The sequence below is a fragment of the Ochotona princeps genome, chromosome 5 (assembly GCF_030435755.1).
Source record: "Ochotona princeps isolate mOchPri1 chromosome 5, mOchPri1.hap1, whole genome shotgun sequence".
NCBI classification, from domain to species: domain Eukaryota; kingdom Metazoa; phylum Chordata; class Mammalia; order Lagomorpha; family Ochotonidae; genus Ochotona; species Ochotona princeps.
The window spans coordinates 57,124,078-57,144,074 of NC_080836.1; the positions used below are offsets into that span (position 1 = coordinate 57,124,078).

The following is a 19,997-nucleotide window of genomic DNA, read 5'->3' on the forward strand; positions in this document are numbered from 1 at the left end:
ACAAATAGTTACTTTAAGTCCTCCTCCAAGGGTTCCACACAGCAGCGTGATGCTGCTCTCATTCAGACTGAGTGGTTTCACTACTACTTCCACACTGGAGGGACCCCATCCTACCAGCTGGGCAGCAGGACTTTCCAATCTATAATACAAACACAGATGGCCTATATATACTGTGAATTTATATGACAGCCATAATTTTGCCTCTATTTTTTTAAACCGGTAAGAGACAAGAATCCAGTTTTTAAAATTTTTTTCCAAATTGCCAACCAATGCTTCCAAGCACTCTTCATTCTCCTCATCCACCTAATTTCAAGTGATTCCTCTGTCTTATATGTGATCTGAATACAAGAAGCTCTACTAGAGATGACAGTTTGCATAGTGATTACATACTTCACAGGCCACAAATACAGCCGTACAAAGTAATACTATTTTTCCATAACAACTAAATCTCTTCTGGAGCTCCAATTCCACTTACCTGTGGGAGACAAGAGAGACTATTCTAGTAAAAGTCAGACACTGCAGGTTTTTTTGGTCATTTCAGATTGAATCTCACTGATTAGTGAAGTTGTCACCAGATGACATGTAACTTTCTGTGTACTTTGGAGAAAGCCAGCTGCCTGTCATCCTCTCTCCCAGACTTGGCTCTGCTAAAAGATAAGACAATCTTGCGGGCTCTCAGCATAGTCACCCTGCCTATCTAAGGTCATAAGTAATAAAGGAAAGGTATAATTGGAAGATTAAGTTGAGTTCTGGGCTTAATTGCTGATGTTCAAGTTATATATATATATAACATATATATGTATGTATATATATACATATTAAGAGAGAGTAGTCATACTGCTATGTGTGTATGCACATATATGCATTTCTGTATAATTATAGAACTGAAATGTTGCTGAAATTTTATTATCACAATAAGTTTGTAAGTCTGAAGCTCTTCTAATACAACACCATCCATCCTGAGTCAATTTCCTAAACCTCCAAATATAACAGACTTTATTCTCATCTCACATTTATTGTGGTCCATGAATTTAGTCTGCTCAGCTAGTTGTTTACAAAAAAAATTAATCTCTAGTGTTACAATACCTTTTAATAGCTTCACAGGGAAAATCTCACTCATTTATTCATCTTCGTTGGTGATTTTCTGAACATTGTTAGGAAATATAAATACCTACAGAATGCACACTTGAAAAATCCATGTATATACATATATATTTCTTTTCCCATAAACCTTTAGATATTATGAATCATTTTATAAAGTTTAATTTTTGCTTTCTCTTCTTTGAGTGGATGAAAATCTATCTAAGTCTTCTGTCAGTCAAATGAAGTCAGTGGGATCGACATTTGGCCTAGCAACTAAGATGCTGGTCAAGACGCTCATGTCAGGCCCAGTACGACTGCCTAGTGGCTAAAGTCCTCACCTTGAACACGCCGGGATCCCATATGGATGCCGGTTCTAATCCCAGCAGCTCCACTTCCCATCCAGCTCGCTGCTTGTGGTCTGGGAAAGCAGTCAAGGACAGCCCAAGGTCTTGGGGACCCTGCGCCTGGTGGGAGACCTGGAGGAATTGCTGGCTCCTGCCTTTGGATCGGCACAGCACCGGCTGTTGCAGTCACTTGGGGAGTGAATCATCGGATGGAGGTTCTTCCTCTCTGTCTCTCCTCCTCTCTATATGTCTAACTTTACAATAAAAATGAAATCAATCTTTAAAAAAAGAAAAAAAGATGCTCACGTCCCACATAAGAGGATCTGAGTTCAACCCTGAGCTCTGCTTCCTCACTCCAGTTTCCTGCAAATGCGGCTCCTGGAAGCAGGAGGTGATGGCTCAGAAGGGCCACCTGAATTGAATTCTTAGCCCCTACCTTTAGCCCAGAGATAGTCTCAGGTGTCCACTGTGGACATACAAACAGCAGAGCAGCAATCCAGAAAATAAGGATTCTCACCCTCTCTCTCTCTTCCTCTGCCTTCACATATGCAAATTTACATTTTTCAAAACTAAATCATATCTACAGGTTTTGTTTGGATCCTTCTCCAATAATCACTCACATCCTCATTAAATCTGGATGACTAAACTATTTAATGACATTTCATGTGTTCCGTGTTCTAAAATGAAGAAGAGGAAGTCCCAGACAAAGAACATGATCACCACACAATTTTCTGTTGCAACAACTGTGCCAACACTTGATTTTGGAGTCTAGCTTCCTCTTCAAGCTGGCAACTTCTGCGGCTCATGGTGTGACTGTGCCTGGTCTCCTTCCTGTAATTTCTATGTGAAAATTTGTAGAGTTGCACAAAAGACAGGCACATATGGGTCTGAAGGGATGACAAGCCCTGTGAAAAATGTGATAAAGGGCAGCAGTGGGGGTTTCTTATTTGGGGGTGTCACACAAATTCACTCCCTTCACTCCCCAGTTCTCCTGCTACTGCACAAGGTACAACATTTTCGGAGGTTCTAAAACAATCCCAGGCAGACTGATGTCCTCTTTGTTTTCACATTGTTTGCTTTTTACCTATAGACCTCGCTTCTCTAGCTTAGAGTTCTTCATCCTCACTTTGAGGTGAAGGAAGTGAGATGAGGGAAGAAATGAGAAGCGTGGACCAGATTTTAGTGCTCTGATCCCACCATTAGTCTTTGAGTTTCAGTAGTGATAACAAAAAAGGCCATTTCAGCTCTCAGCAATACTTGCTGCCTGTACTGTCTACTCTTTCTGTATGAAGCTTTTGATACCTTTCCCAACTTACTACACTGCAGTTATTACTGTCCCTACTGATCCTTCCAGCTCTACCCCCACCTTCAACATTGACTGCCATCTGTCTTCTCTCATTTGACTTGTCAAAGAGCTAGGTCACACTGAAAAATTATCCCACACTAGCAGATGAGCCTTACCTGGTCTAAATTACTTCCATGTCTGCTAACAAACAGGTTATGCTTGTCCACATTCTAGGCTGGCCTCCCCAGCCACTTGTGCCCACAGAGACCTGGAATTGGCAATCCTGGCCTTTGCCTAATGAAGGTTTCTTTGAGGCCCTGAAGCCTGCCAAGCTCCAGTGAGCACCCCTACCCATCCTGTTTATTCCAGGGCCTGTCTCTGAAGAAACAGGCAGTGTGGGTGGCTCTGGGAAGCCCCTGAACCCTGCTTCCTGCTCAACAGGTGAGATTCAAAGGCATGTGAATGCTTAACAGGGTATCTGGAAGGACTTCTCAAGCATGGGCTGTTGGAGTGTGTGTTTGTGTGTGTTGTGTGTGTGTGTATGGTACAGTGAGTCTTACATAACCACCAGATAACTATAACTCTTTTATTTATGTAAACCATATCCACTGAGATGGAAATAATCCCAAGCTCTTTTAAAACCTTGGGAAACATTTCAAAATGTTTTTTAAAAGTTGAATTAAGAAAAGAATATGCTGTTACTTTTATAATACTTACTAAATCTCTAAAATTTATACTAATGTTCCATTTGTTAGCAGAAATAAACCTAAAGAAAAAGAAAATTGTCCTTTCAGAGTAAATTCTGCTAAAACATCACACTCTGAGATATCAGGACAGCTCTGAAGTGCTAGACAATTTCTGGTTTTTTAAGAATTCTCAGCCACGATACTAAATCACTGCCAAGGTCTAGACATGGAACCTTCAAACATTTCTATCAATGATGGTTGTGATTTTCCATATTGCTATGTATGTATCTAATTGCTATCCCCCAGAGAGCTGGAGAGTTGAACAGAACTGCCAACTGGCCACAGACCTACAAAGGGAAGCAGGCCTGTGGCCCTTTGCAGAATGCTGCCAGGGGCCCCTGTGGTAAAGTGGAAAGGTGCCCTGCTCATGGATTAGGCTGCTCCATGCCACAGCCATGGGTCCAGAGCCTAAAAGTGGTTTCCCAGCAAGGTAAACCTGTTGCAAGCACAATCTGGCTAAGATCCTGCCATACTCAGCTCAAGGACAGGTTTTCTGAGCTCCAAGAGCTTAGAACTCTGAAGTCACTTGTTTGTTTCCTCCTCTTTGGAAGAGGGCTATGGAGTGTTGTCTGCAGTGCAATCCACTCCCAGAAATGCTGAGGGCGTTCCCCATGAAGGGCAGTGAGCAGAGAGCCTGATGCTTGCGTTTCTCTTCTAACAGTGCAAAGAGTGAACAAGCAAGCTGCTTGGTCCCATCGTTGCTTCCTTCCCTTTAAGTGCCCAGGGCTGGTCTAACATTCTACGGTTCCCATCAGTTTAATCGTCTATGTTTCTCTAGTGAGAAAAAACAAGATGCAAATGTAGACACAGGAAATAAAAAAAAAAAAGAAGCTTCTCATCTTATAGAAAGTCACCTCATGACTTACATGAATCCCATCATGATTTTCCAAATCTAATTACAAAAGTAGCTCAACTTGATTCTGCACAGTCTTCAACCCGATATGAAAGATAAAAGATGACTTACCGGTGACTCAATGTCCTCTAGAAGTAGAACAGAGCAGCGCTCACATTTCAGCAGAGTCTGTGCCCGATGCATTATTTTCTTGACAATCTTCTCCAGGTCAGTTTGTTCTTCAAAGAGGTCATTAACCACCTCTAGCAGAGCCTTGGGAGGATGGAATGCATGCATTTAGATGAATCCCCAGGGCTGGGGCAAAAGTTGATGATTCATTTTCCCTTTGAAGCTCCATTCAAATCTTTGTACCAATTAGATAAATATTTTAGTGCGGCTGAATTTTTAAAACTTATAGGACTATTTTAAATAGCTCCAGCCTTTCTTTTTTATGATACTCTCATCATGTGTGAACCAGCATATGGAATAGACACACGGTTATTAGCAATAAACTTTTTCTCTCTACAATGGTAGGTTTTTAGCAGTGGGACCAGCTTTAATTCCAACATTTTATAGAAAACAAATATTTAGTGTTGTTTTTTTACAAAGGACATGTATTTCAGACAATTACAGAGCCCTTCCTCACTATCAGGTAGTAATATCTACTGGCTGAGATTTGAGGCTTGCTCTCTCTAATACATAGCTCTCCCCAGAACTCTGAAGATTCAGAGCCATCAAAAACATATGTAGTCCCTCTAACACTTGTACACAAGAAAAGGAAATATTGCCTTATACCAAACTGTCCAAAAGAACATGCAGATGCTATTATATAATGTCAGGAAAGAAAATACCATAATTAATTCTAACTGTAGGACAAGGGACTAGCATTGCAGCACAGCAAATTAAGCTGCTGCTTGCAATGCCAGTAATCTGTCTCAGAGCCTAGTCCTGGCAGCTCTCCTTCCAATCCAATTTCTTGCTAGTGAACCTGGGAATACAGCAGACAATGGCCCGTGCATATGGGCCTCTGCCACCCATATGTGAGACCAGGATGGAGTTCCTGGCTCCTGGCTTACGACTTGTCTAGACCTCGCTACTACACACATTTAGGCAAGAACCAGTATATGAAAAATAATTTTCTATTTTTCTCTTGCTGTTATTTAAACAAGTATTTTTAAAACTTACAGGGTTGTAAAAGCATACAAATTAAAGGAAAAAAATTCTGAAATTATAACCTGAAAACTGCATCCACATTTAAAAATTGAGTTGCAAAGACCTGTCCTCTCCAGCTGAATTAGCCTGCAATTTTTACACTGAGATAATACCTGTTTGGAATCTTTACTTTAAAAGATTATACTTCCATCAGAGAGCAATCAGAAAACTACACCTCCAGTGAATGGATCAGAATTTTACAAGATGTACAATCCCTAGTCTGACCTCTCACAGAAGGATTTCATGAATTTTCAAACTCAAATCTATTCATTGTGGTGGTGATCATCTTCCCCATCTTCCCAGGGGCATGACTCACTTTCAGCCTCACTAATGAGTCTGATTTGCTCTAAAACCATCTGAAACATGTGAATATTTCTTCTCTAAATCCATTAGGGCAGAAAAGCATCTGAATGAGTTAAAGGATTCATGAAATAAAGCTAGTTTACTGAGCAATTGAAATGAGACCAGAGATCTGGGTGGTGCTTTCTCTGAAGACCAACACAGCTAATTAGGGCTGTATTTCTCTGTGATCCCAAGGCAACAAGAAACAACACCAACAAGGCTTTTTTTTTCTTAAGTACTCAGTAATTCTGACTACCGCACTTGGACAGAAGATTGCTGGAAGAGCTCAATGTACAATTAAGTTCATATACAAATGTAACATAAAAAATGAGGTAACCATCTGAAAAATCAAGAGCAAAATTCCCAGCTATTAATGGAGAGAGCATTATTACTTTAATTGTCTAAACTGTGTCTTCTGATGGATCATATTAACTGAAAAATTATTTAGCTTTTCTGTCTCTAGTGGATGCAGAGAGAGCGTCTGGGACCTGTATCTGAGAACATCGATCTCAGAGGAAAACCTAATTATGCCCTGAGTCTTGCACTGACAAATCACATTATAGTAATTTTGTTTGTTCCTTATTCAAAATCTCTGCTTTGTTAACAAGTGATGAAAGTCTTACAAATAATGGTTCAGACTAGCTCCTGAGTAGAAGCAAAAGAGGAGAAAATCTAGAATGATTTGCTGACACAGAGCGCATTTCACGCGGTTGAATACTCCCTGCTTCTGGCTGTCATGTTGCTTCCAGGAAACAAAGGTCTGCATTTCTTCCTCTTTCTTCTAGAAACCTCATTCACTCCTGGGTTCTTCCATAGACCTCCTTTCTCTTACCCACATTCATTCCCAGATGAACTCTGCTAGTCCCCTGGATTTCAGTGTTATGTGCTGATAGTTCCCAAATTTCAGCCACCAGTCTTGACATCATTGCAAATCACTGGATCTCTGTACCCAACACTTTTAATTGTCAAGTACATAAGGCAAAAGTCTTTTTCTATTCAGCAAGTTCTATATTTCATTATTAACTTTGTGAAAAAAGCTCTCACTTTCCATTGCCCCAGTCTGAATCACCTTTTTCCTTGATTGCAGTACAATTTTCTCCCAACCTGTTTTCAGTCTACTTTCTCCAACCAGCTGACTGATTCCTAGAAAGCCACAGAGATCACTTCTAAAAGCAAACTAAACTCACCTCAGAATCTTGTAATTGCATCCACTACATGTAGACTAAAAGTCAGTCTTTTCATGGGTTTTTCTGCCATTTGACCCAGAGCCCATCTCCCTATTCTCATTTTCTTCCCGTTCTTTCTCTCTGCTCTCTAATAACACTGATCAACCTTTCTCCTGGCCCTTGCCCTGTGTAGTTGATGTTTCAATTGCCTAGAATGTTCTTCCCAGAACTTTGCATGGCTCAGTTCTTTACTTTTGTTCGGGTCTCTGCTCATATAGCCATCTCTTTAGAGAGTTCTTCTTGATCAGTCTCTAATTTAAACATTCTCACAATTTATCCTTCTGTTGCCAGGCTCAATTCATTTATCTCACTTAACTTCCATTTACAGCACTTAACCTTATCTGATGCTACATTGTTTCATTTTTGTTCCTTTGAGCCAGTGCTGTGGCATGATAAGTAGAGCTCCCACCTATGGTACTGTCATCCCATATGGGCACCAGTTCATTTCTTGGCTGCTCCACTTCAAATTAAGCTCCCTGCTAATGGCCTAAGCAAGCAGTGACAGATGGTCCAAGTGCTTGGACCACTGCATGCATATGGGAGACCTGAAGGAAGCTATTGGTTCCACACTGCAGACATGCCCAACTCTGACTGTTGCAGCCATTTGGAGAGTGACCAAATAGAAGGCAAATCTGTCTCTATGCCTCCCCATCTTTGTATTTGTAATTCTGCCTTTCAAATTAACTTTTAAAATTTGTTTTTTTCTGGTCTATTGTTTCCAATACAACGATAAGTTCTATGAAGGCAGGGACTTTGGAAGATCAGCCTTTAAAAAAAGCCACATGGGTAGAAACAAGATGACAGAATAGAGTAAGGAGACATATAAACAGACGGAAGTGAAGCAGAGAGGTCACGACACAAGGGAACAGGAGAAGCGAGAGTGGTGGCAGAAGGACATCTGGAGACCCATGGACATGGCGAAGCAGCAGAGCAGAGGAAATGAGGGATAAAGAATTTTAAAAACTGGTTATAAAGCTTATGATAATAAGGAGAAGCACACACAAGAGTCCAAGGAATAAGGGATATGTTGTGCAAGCAACAGCAACACTGAAACAAAATCAAGCCAAATTATTAGAAATGACGGATACAACAGAGCACATTAAAAACTCGGTGGAAAACCTCAATAATAGAATGAGCGAACCAGAAGAAAGAATCTCATAATTGGAAGACATTTCCTTTAACAATGGGGAAACAATCAAAAAGCTGGAAGTGGAGCCGAGTCAAGCTAAGAAAAGTATTTAATCACTAAGGGACACTACTAAAAGGCTGAATATGGGAATTATGGTAGTTCCAAAAGGCACAGAAGAGAAGCTTGTTTTAAAAAATATATTCAATGAAATAATAAACCAAAGCTCCCTAATTTGGAGAAAGATTTGGGAAACAAAATACAGGAGGGGCCACAGAACTCCCAATAGGGCTGACCAAAAGTGATTTTCACCACAGCACATAGTAATCAAGCTCTCTTCAGTCAAACATAAGGAAGAATCCTTACACATGAAAAAAAATCAATTAATATGTAGAAAAGCTCCAATCAGACTCACTGCTCACCTCTCACAGGAAACTCTACAAGCCAGAAGAGAATGGAATGACATATTCCAGATTCTGAAAGGAAAAAACTGTCAGCCAGAATAACTTACCCAGCAAAACTTTCCTTTGTCTTTGAAAATGAAAGAAAATTCTTCCACAGTAAAGAAAAGCTCAAAGAACATGTCTCTTTCAGACTTTAATACTTAAATGATACTTAAAGATGTTCTCTTGAAACAGTAAAGGAATAGCACCTACCAAAACCAAAGGCAAACCTGGAGAACATTCCAAAATAATGACAACAGAAGCCTGTATCAAACAATTGGATATCCAACACTAAAATGACAGGGCCAAATTACTACCCTTTAATCTAACCGTGAATGTAAATGGCTTAAACTCATCAACCAAGCATCATAGATAACAGACTTGACCATAAATAAAACCCATTTTTCTGTTGTCTATAGGAGACACATCTCACCAGCAAAGATGAGTGGAAACTGAAAGTGAAAGGATGGAAAAAGATATTCTAGACTAATAGAAAGGAAAAACAAGCTGGTATAGCAATTTTTATCTCAGATAATATATACTTTGATGTGAAAAATACTAAAAGCAATGAAGGACACCACATGATAAAAGAATCCATTCAGCAAGAAGAGATCGCCTTACTAGTTTCTTAGGATGTTTTCTTTTTCATCTCTAATTTTATTTGGTTTTTCCCTCTTGCTTTTCTTTGCTAGTCTGGATTAAAGTTTATTTTGCTCATCTTCTTAAAAAATGGCTTTTTATTTATTGCAGTTTGTAGTTTTTTAATTTCAATTTTATTTATTTTTGCTGTGATTTTATCATTTCTTGCTTCCTATTTATTTTTTCTTTTTTCATAAGTCCTTAAAATGCACTATTAGGTCATTTATTTGAACTATTTCTATCTTTTTGTAAATAGATCTTTTGTTTTAAATGTCCCTCCCAATACTATCTTTGCTACATCTCATGGATTTTGGTATTTTTGCTTTTATTTCAAGAATGTTTTTTTCTCATTAATTTCTTCAGTGACATATAGGTCATACAGTAACATCACTTTCTTCAAGAAGCTTTTGATTTTCTTTTTTATTTCTTCAGCAACACTTTGGTCATTCAGTAGTATGTTATTTAACTTCCTGTGTTGTATAATCTCTATTTTTTTCTGTTGATTTTGTTTCATGGCTTTTAATTTAAGGAGACTATCATATGCAGATGTGAAGATACAATACAGTATGTGTCTCTACTTCCAAATCAAAGATGGACTCCCAGTGAAACTGTAAAATACGTCTTGACAATACAATGCTGGACTCTTTGCCATTGTTCATACCTACAATGTCAGGAAACATTTAAATAGTAGAATGATGGACTTGTGACTGTTTATGAATCACTATATTATTGTAATAATACAAGGGGAAAGAGTGAGGGAAGATTTGGGGAGGTGGAGTACGGAAATCCCAGAGCCTATGGAATTATATCATAAAATAATAATTTTAAGAATTCAAAAAACAAAAAATATAAATATTTGTTGAATGACTAAAAAAAGTGTTATGGATTAATAATACATGAACCTTCCCCCAATGAGGTCATAATGCAGGTAGAAAGGAGGAGCATAATTAAATATCATCGTGTAGTATGATTTGCAATCCACAATAGAATAATGGCAGCACTTACTAAGAAAAAGTGTAAGAAGGAAAAATTAACTGTAAGGCTGAATGAGTCCTTAAAGGTAAGCAAAGTTGGAGCCCCTGGCGGGGTGGGTGGGAAGATAGACATGAGGCACTGAGGCTGAGGAAGATATGCGCTTAGAGATGTGAGAAAACGAACAGAACAACTAGGTAATATTCTGGCCATCAGGGATTTTGTTAGTGGGATGCTAGATGAAAAGAGGATGATACAACACATTGCTTAAGATAAAAAGAGAGCTCAGATGAGAGAAAAGAAATTGGATGCCAGGTGAAGGAGTATAGTTCGACTAGTTGTCTTCATCTGCTTATAAAAAGTATTCATGGGGCCAGCATTATGGCAAAGTAGATAAAGCCTTCACCTGCAGTGCCTTGGTACCCCATATGGGCATCAGCTTGAGTCCTGGTTGCTCCACTTCTGATAGCTCCCTAATATGCTTGAGAAGGCAGTGAAAGATGGCTCAAATGATTAGGCCTCTGAACTCATGTGGCTCCAGATTCGTGGTTTTGGAATGGCCCAGCTTCAGTCACTGTGGCCCTTTGGGGAGTAAACTAGGGGACAAAAATCTTTCAGTCTCTATGTCTGTCCTTTTCTCTCTATAACTCTGCCTTTTAAATAAAAATAAACAAATTTTTTAAAACATTCAAAAAACACAATACCCAGCAAGTGAGATTTTTCATCAATTTGATTGCCAGATCAACTGTTTCAATACTTTTTAGCATCTTCTTCTAAATTGTTTTAAAGTTAGGCATTAACCTTCTTGTATAAAAGTAAAATAACTCTAATGTAATTTAGTTTCCTTTTGATAAATTAGCCTTTTTGATATTTCGTTTTTGCACTTTTGCTATTGTGTCCTATAACTCATGACGGTCTATGATAGCAATTCCTCTAAATCTGTTTCTTTATAATTCTACAAAATACTGTTTTCATTACTGTCCCAAATACCTTGTAATGCCCTTATGCTTTTGTTGGGGTAAAAATCACATCTGTAACATGCCTTGCTTTTTAAAGGATCTGAATTGTGAAAGCATCACCAAGCTACATTATAACTTCAGATGTACAAACAATCCAGGATACATTTGCTGTCCTATGGCACAGATGTGAAATTCAATATTGTTTTTAAAAGTAAATAGCACTATTCCACCTGAATAACAACAGAGAATTGGTGTCCACTTCCATTTGGGTTCACTGCTTATAGGGTCTTCTCAACCACAGCCTTACAGGGTTGTACAAATAAAAGATTCGTGGAGTGTTCAAAGATCATCCGTTGTCCTTTAAAGGCATAATGAGTTACAGAAAACGGAGAGCACAGAGAAATGTCAGCAATGTTTCATTCTACTCACCCTGCTTCTTTCATATTCTTTCCTTGAGGCAGCAAAGAGCTGGGCATTGGATATGGCAATTCCACAGAACGGGAGATACATCTGCATCACCTGGGGCAAAAAGAGCATTAAGGCCATTAAAACAGGAGGAATTGATCTATTCTCTGTGAAACTAGACTTGACATTTTCTATATAGGCCTGACCATAATGTTGTCTTTTGAACCATATTGAGAACAGTATTATAGAAACTCCAAATATTTTGTTATTCCTTTTGTGATAAAAGAAGAAGGCAATAAACCAATATATCTGGAATTTTAGGCTCATGTCCCTGGGCACATTTGGAGGAAGGCAGGATATAAGCCCATTCTTTTGTACATGTTTCTTTATCAGGGAGCTTAATTTGACCCTAGATCTGTCAATTACCAGATTTAAGCAGGCCTGTTGTGATGTGCTCAGTAGGAACCTAGGGGTCGGAAGGTCTAGCAACTTTTGTGGAAGATCTCTAGTCATGTCCACCACTGAGCATACAGAACAGGATATGAATGCAACATGGCGGGAGGCTTCTATAAAAACCTGTTGGAGGAAAGGCTGGGGAACCTGTGAGAGAGACTTCCTCAAGGAAGAATCACACAGCTGACCCTAACAAAGAATTTCCATTGTAGCACGTCTGGGTCTAGGGATTTGCAGGATGTCCAGCACTTTCACTCAACTTCATCTCCAGAATATGATACCACTGTGACAGGAGGAAATAAGGAAATGAACTCTTTCCCTAAGCTCTTTACAAGTTGGAATAACCCCCTGACAGTGCTGGGGGACTTCTCTGAAGTAGAGGGAAAGAGCATCTGTTTTGTCAGTCTCCACCTCTGACTCTCACTTAGACCCACCTGATTTAGAGCTAGCCATGCAAGCAGGTGCAGAGCTGTTGCAACCCAGACTGGACCCTGCCATGGACAGCACAGGGCAGTTTGATGCTCACTGTGTATGAACGCTGAGCACAGCAGACCAGGCACTCAGTCAAAAGTCCATGTGAGACTCCCCTGAGACACCCAGAACCGGATTACCAAGAATGGAAGGTGATTTTGTCAAGAACTTGAGATAGGCAAAAGATGAAGGACAAGTCACATTGCCTGTCATTTCCTTCTTAATAAAATCTTGTTCTGGCTACTTGGGCATGTTCAATTCTGATGTGTAGCTTCTGAAAGATTCTCTGAATCAAACGGATGCCTACTATGACTTTGTTCTTACAGAAGAGAGAGAAAAACAATGTGATTGGCATTAAGGTAAGGTGCAAATATCAATGAGTCTATTTTCAGAGAGGTTGTCAAGATAATCTCCCTCTCGGAATGGTGACATGCTGCTTTCTAGAACTAGTTGTCATTCCATCCTCCTTTGTTACTACTCCCCCTCACCAGGCCTTAGGAAGTTTATCTGTAAGCCATCACAAAGTTGTTGACATAAAGCTGCCAGACATTCCACACCATCTCCCTGCCTTCAGACAGCACGGGACCACTCATAACATAACTCACACACACAGCACTTTCCCTGCAGTTTTACATCTTTATTTTGTTTTTCTGTACACAGATAGTGCATATGATAGAGGTAAAGAGTAGGAAGATATATTAATTACTTATTTTGACTCTATCACTATTTAATTTTATTTTTGCATTCATCCAGTTATAAAGCAGTTTCTAAGTAACAGAGTGAATTAATGAACCAACGGAAAGTTTTCTAATGTATTACTTCATTTGTAACATTGATATTTATTCAGATCCATGTGGCATGTATAAATAAGAAGAATATGAATTTCAAATTGGATGATCTTTGCTGGCTCTTCTGTGTGAAATTCAACAAGTCACTTATGCTCTCTGAACTCAATGACTTATTTGTAAAATTCTAGGTTTGTGATCCCTTTAAGTTCTAATGTTTGGTGATTCAACTAATTAGAAACATCAGTGAGTTTCAATATTCTATTTGCTTGGGAAAAAACATAAATTCAATAAACATGCTGGCATCTTATTCAAGAAATAATCATTGCTAACAATAATTGACAAAGCCCATCTGTCAATGTATCAGGCACAATGTTAAACATTTTATACACACAAGGACCACACTGTGGTTCCTCACAGTCATACATTCCACTAATTCCATTTCTCAAATTAAAATATTGAGGCAGCAAAGGCCTCTGATCAGGTTTTAAATGTGGGGTCAATGCTGTGGGGTAGTGAGTTAAGCTTTTGATGCCTGCATCCCTACAGGCAGTGGTTTGAAACTCTGCTCCTCCACTTCAGATGCAGCACTCTAGCAAAGGCCTGGGAAAGGTAGCAGATGACTCAAGTGTATGGACCCCTGCCACCCATGTGGGAGATCCAGGGAAAGATCTTGGCTCTTGGCTTCAACCTGGCCTAGTGGGTCATTGTAGCCACCTGGAGAGTGAATTAGTGGATTGAAGATATTTACTTTCTCTCTCTCTCTCTCTCTCTCTCTCTCTCTCACCCCCCACTCCCTCCCTCCCTCCTTTGCTTTGTGTCTGTAACTCAGAACTTCAAAATAAATCATTTTTAAAAAGTATCCAAAGCAATTGGGAAATATTGGTTCCTTCATATGTTTCTGCACAGCACAGACTTTGCCTCTGCTTTTCAACGATGCTTGTACAATATACGGCTTTAGCAAATAGAGACAGTGCTTCCTTGCACAGAAAGGATCAGAATTTTTTTACCACACAGGGTAGGAATGCTAGTATTTGCCTCCAGGTGGAGATGAGATAGGCTTCCTGTCTAGTAGAAAAGATCTGAGTTCCTGATAGTTGAAATTATTCCTCTGTGGTGTAATGTGCTTTGGGTGCTATTCATGGGGTCAGGAACATACACAAGTACTATCCTTAATAGTGCATTAGGAAGCTGTCCTTTGTCAATAATCCAGGAGTTTCATGTCTCCAACAGAATCTATGAGACTATAACAGACTCACCCTAAAATCTCAGACCTTTTAAGGTTCTTGGTAAACCACTTGGACAGAAAGCAATGAAACTAGATTTTGAATCCTGGAATCTGTCTCTAATTTCTACATTTCTCCTACCTCCCAGAGTATTAGGTCTCTTTCATATCACTAGTAAGATGCCCTGGTTGTCTGTAACAACATAGGATAGATTGCTGGGAGTACAGTAGATTTTTTTCCAGTCCATGAGCAGTTGTGAAAGACTGCAGAAACAGATATAAGTTGGTTTCCACGATAACAGAGGAAGTATCCTCATGGTGGGGTGAGGGTGGTGACCTGTCTAGTACCTGATATAAGGGAAAAATCTAAAGAGAGGGTGAACTACACAATAGAATGCTCAAGCAGAAAAGAGGTCAGCTTTGGGAGAAACTGTCAGCAGGTACCAGGGCCCTGCCTTTCAGGAAGTAAAGGGTCAGTTAGCATTGTTCACAGCAGAAGGTAGAAAAACAGCAGAATACAGGAAGCGCCTCTGATCAGATACTAAATGTAGAGTACATTGGGCCAGCATGGCAGCAGAGCAAATTAATTCTCCACCTGTGGTGCCCTCATCTCATACGAGTGCCAGTCCAAGCTGGTTCAAGTTCTAGCTGCTTCACTTCCAATCAGCTTCCTGCTTATGGCTTGTGAAAGCAATGGAGAAGGGCACAGGTGCTTGGACTCCTGCACCCACACGAGAAAACCAGAAGATCCTGGCTTCCAGCTACAGACTGGCTCAGCTCTGGCCATTGCAGCCATTTGGGGAATACACCAGCAGATGGAAGATCTCTCTCTCTACTTCTATCTCTGTCTTTCCCTCTCTGTAACTTTGACTTTCAAGCAAAAATAAATAAATCTCTTAAAAAGAAAACAAATATGGAGCACAATGTTTTAGAGACATGGTATTGATCGTAAGTACAGTCCATGGAAAATGAGAGCCCACATACGTGAGCCCACTGGAGAACAATTCAGGGACTGAGGACCAGGCTACATACACAACCAGAGACGTCCAGTTGTGGGGCCAGTGGGTGCACTTCCACGCTCCTGGGAGACCACAGACAGCTCAAAGTCACACAGTCAGTCCACAGCAAGTCTCCTCATTTTCCTCCAATCTTGTTTGTGTTAAGCCTACAAGTTAGTCTTAAAATGATGGTTTCTAAATACTTCTTCAAATAGGAAAGCTGTACTTAGTGATTAATACAATGTACTATAAAGAAAGCATGAAAATCAGATTGGTATGATTAGTCCTTTGATCTACCCCCACTGCGTCTAGAAAAGCACCTCTTAATTCAGCCCTGACAGATGAGTGCTATTAACTTGTCACAACCTCAGCAAAATCAACCTCTCAATCCTCCCTCACTTTAAACGCCTAACAAATGCCACTTTCATGAAATCTTCTCATGTAAATATAGAAAACCCCTTACATCACAATGTAATTCTGTTTCTCACTCTTCAGTGGAGATGAAAAAACAACCAAAGCTCTGCTAATTTAACCCAATTATGAAACTTTTAATAGGACATTTGAATGGCAAAAGCTATGCATGCTGCCTTATTTTGTGTGCTCTAATTTACAAGTTAATACTTCCCTAGAGTAGCACCCAAGTAAAAGTCAATGACAAAATTAACATCCCACTTCTCATATTGGATTCACATGTCAGCTGGATTGAACAACATTTGCATGAATGTGTCTCATGACAGAGAAAGGTTTAAGAATGCAAAATGCACAATAAACAACATGATACCATTGCCACAGTAATCCATTTAATACTGATTTTATTATACTCATGAGATCTTGATTGGTTAGCTTAATCTCCTTCAAAAGTTTCACAGAAAATAAAGGCTGAAGTTTTCATTTCAATTTGACATTAAAGACCTTTAAAAATTTGGACCCACCCAGCTACATTTCCTAGTCTATACATTCTATGCTTCTGCTAAATTGCATGATGTCACCAGTTACTCACCCAAAGTTACTGCATTCTACAGTGTTTTTACCATGTGTATCACCTGTAATTATTTTTCCTTCTACTCCTCAATTCACATTTATGTCCATCAAAACTTCAATGACTTACTTGTTTTTATTCAAGTAACTACTTGTTTTTATTCAAGTTATTAATTAGGTTATACACATTTTAAGTAACAGAAAATAAAATACACTCATTTTTAAGTTATAATTCTTTTACATCTGTTTTCTTGAATAATTCATCTAAAATTTAACATGCAACTTTTATCAATGTTTTATTATGAGAATCATTTTTAAGTTCTCCAAAAAAAAGTGACCTTCAGTGTTACCTAAGTCACTTTATTTTTTTAAAGATTTATTTATTTTTATTGGAAAATCAGAATTAGAGAGAGAAGAAGGAGAGAATGATCTTCTATCTGCTGGTTCACTATCCAAATATTCACAATGGCCAGAGTTGAGCTGATCTGATGCAAGCAGCCAGAAACTTATTCCAGATCTCCCATGCAGGTGCATGGTTCCAAGCCTTTGGGCCATCTTCTATTGCCTTCCCAGGACACAAGCAGCGAGATAGAAGGGAAATGAAGCCAGGATACAAACTGACACTCATATGGTTTCCCTACCGTGCTCAATGAGGACTCTGGCCACTAGGCTACTGTGCTGGGCCCAACTAAGTCACTTTAAAAGCTACTTAATGAGCAACCCTATAAGACTGAAATGTCTCCTTCCGGGGCAAAGGGAAGAACTGTTTACCACACAGTATAATAGAGATAACATTTCCCTCTGTTGGTTGGGCTTCTGTTGTAAAATACATGGACACCCTACATTTGAGATGTCTTTCTTGCAGTGCAGTTCCTCTTATAATCTATGTTAGATGCCATTGCTGACATTTTATCCCATGCCACAAGCAGACATTCACATATCATTTATACCATCATTTTGTTCATTTTGTTAAAGATGTATATTTTTAACTTCATAATATAGCTACATAACACCCTTATTTCCTGAGATAATTGTAATTAATTTTTACTTTCTCATTCCATTTACTCTTACCCACATAACATTGTTTACTATAATTTCATGATCAGAAGAGAAGTTGTTCAACTTAAGCAAATCTATACTTAACATCTTTAGCCTCTTTCTAAATAAGGATGTTGGAACAATAATTTAATTTTCAATGTTACTTTCTATTAAACATATTAACTTTTTTCCTTTTTCCATAGCAAACTATACTATTACCATCATCATTATTATTAATCATTGTTTATTTACAGTTACTCACACATATGCCATTATTTCACTCTCTTCAATCCTTACAGCAACTCTCTCCTTCCTTCTGTATAGCTTCTTTTCTTTTCAAACATCATCCTTCAAAATATCCTTTGTTGTTGGCAAATATTTTGGTTGTTTGTTATATAAAATGTGTTTATTTATGGTCATTCTTAGGAAGTAATTTAACTGGGCACAAAATTCTTTGTTTACAGCTATTTTCTCTCAATATTCAGAAGATTTTTATTCCCTCTCATAAGTTATTAAGCATATGTTATTAAACATATGCTCTCACAAGAATATGGTATTTATTCTCTCTCACAATCTGATGTTATTAAAAACATCAGCTGTCAATATAATTTTTTGGAGATTATCTGTTTTTGTTTGTTTCTGGGTTATTTAGATCATCCTCGTGTATCTGACTGTTATTTTTGTTTCTAGCATCTATCAATAACTTGATTGAATCATGCACAGCTCTAACATCTGCAGAGCCCCCAGTTTATGATGGTCCAACTTAGAATTTTTTAAAAAACTACTTCATGATGGTACAAAACAATGCATTTCAGTAGAAGCTGTGTTTTGATTTTGAACTGTTCTAATGTGTATGGCACAATAATCTCTCCCTATGCTGGGTGTCAGTAGCAAGCAACAGCTCCCAGTCAGCCCTAGGTGGACACTCATTCATTTCTACCTACTGTGTTACTGAGCTATTATGTTTGGTAGGTTGGGTGTTATTTACTGCATTTCTGATGTGCAATACTTTCAACTCATGATGGATTTATTAAAATGTAGCCCCCTCATAAGTTGAAAAGCCTCTGTATGCTCCTATTGGTCATTGATTAATGCTGACAGAGACAATACTTACATCCTCATAACTAAGTACACACTTTATTACTAAAATAGTGTCCCCTGTGTCATTTACTGATACTGTAATTCAACACCCTGGAACAAGACACAACCACACTACAGATTTCCATAAGACAATATAAAATATTGAACATGGGGCTCGGCAGCGTGGCCTAGTGGCTAAGGTCTTTGCCTTGATCCCATATGGCCGCTGGTTCTAATCCCGGCAGCTCCACTTCCTCTCTATCTCTCCTCCTCTCAGTATATCTGACTTTGTAATGAAAATAAAATAAATCTTTAAAAAAAAAAAAAAAAAAAAAAAAAAATATTGAACATGTTATACATATATAAGACATAATACATAGCATTTATGTGTTATAAGAATATAACCATATATGATTATGACGATATGTCAATATATATTTGACATTATAATCATAGTGTGCACAAACAAACATGCAGGAGAAGAGCAAGAAAAAACTGAACCATGTGGAAATGGAAACTGAAATACAAAGTATTTTTATCAATCTCAAAGCAAAGCAAAAGATGTCTTTTTTTTTTTTTTAGGAAAAAGGGTTGGTTATTCTAGTCTGCTCTTTCTAAAATCCATCCTTTCTTTTCCCCAAAAAATAATAATTTCATCTTCACCATCCAGTTCTGCATTGCAAAAGGTCTAAAAAGCATTAATGACTAAGAAACAAATGAGTCTATACACTCTCGTGCAGCACTTTTCTGCTTGAAAGCACTTTATGAACATTGGCTGATTAATCTTTACAACATCCTACTCAGAAAGAGAGTTAAACAGTAAAATCATTAAGCTGTAAAAAGTCACTTTAGCTTTGGAAACCCACGAAAATACCACAAATAAGTATACCATCAGAACACTGGGTCTTTCCAACTATGCACTAAAGAAAAGACAGTAGGTAGCCAGCTTTTTAAAAACCTTTGAACCACAGACAAAGAATGGCTATTAAAGCCCGAAGGACAGGTCTGGCCCAATCACACACCATTAAGCAAAACTGGATGTTTACACTGAAGATTCCCAGGGCTATCTCCTTCGAGAATTCCACTCCTGGAAGGCAAAACAGCCTGATGAGGCATGGTACTCTCTGTGAAATGAATGGTGAGAGCAGAATCTGAAGGCTGCTGTCCGAATGCCTGCAAGCATTAACCATAAAGCCAAGCCTCACTGAGATGGGGACAATTTGTTTGGAACTGGGAATGTTTTAAGATCATTTTAATTCAAATTGTAGGGAAATGCTCATGTGGAGTCATTTGGAAAATCAATCCAAAGATGAAGGCAGTTACATAACATTCACAGAAGAAAACATTGTCAGAGC

At 38.6% G+C, this 19,997-nt stretch overlaps 1 protein-coding gene across 2 annotated transcripts in view; it reads right to left on the reverse strand.

Annotated features, from left to right (window-relative positions):
* PDE11A (phosphodiesterase 11A) overlaps nt 1-19,997 on the reverse strand; it is a 418,861-nt gene that overhangs the window by 251,937 nt on the left and 146,927 nt on the right. For both annotated transcript variants that reach the window (XM_004577021.3, XM_004577022.4), the window contains exons 3-4: nt 11,639-11,728; nt 4,423-4,563 (exon numbers count right to left, since the gene is read on the reverse strand). In XM_004577021.3, the coding sequence (XP_004577078.2) occupies nt 4,423-4,563; nt 11,639-11,728 (231 nt within the window). The remainder of the gene's footprint in view (nt 1-4,422; nt 4,564-11,638; nt 11,729-19,997) is intronic.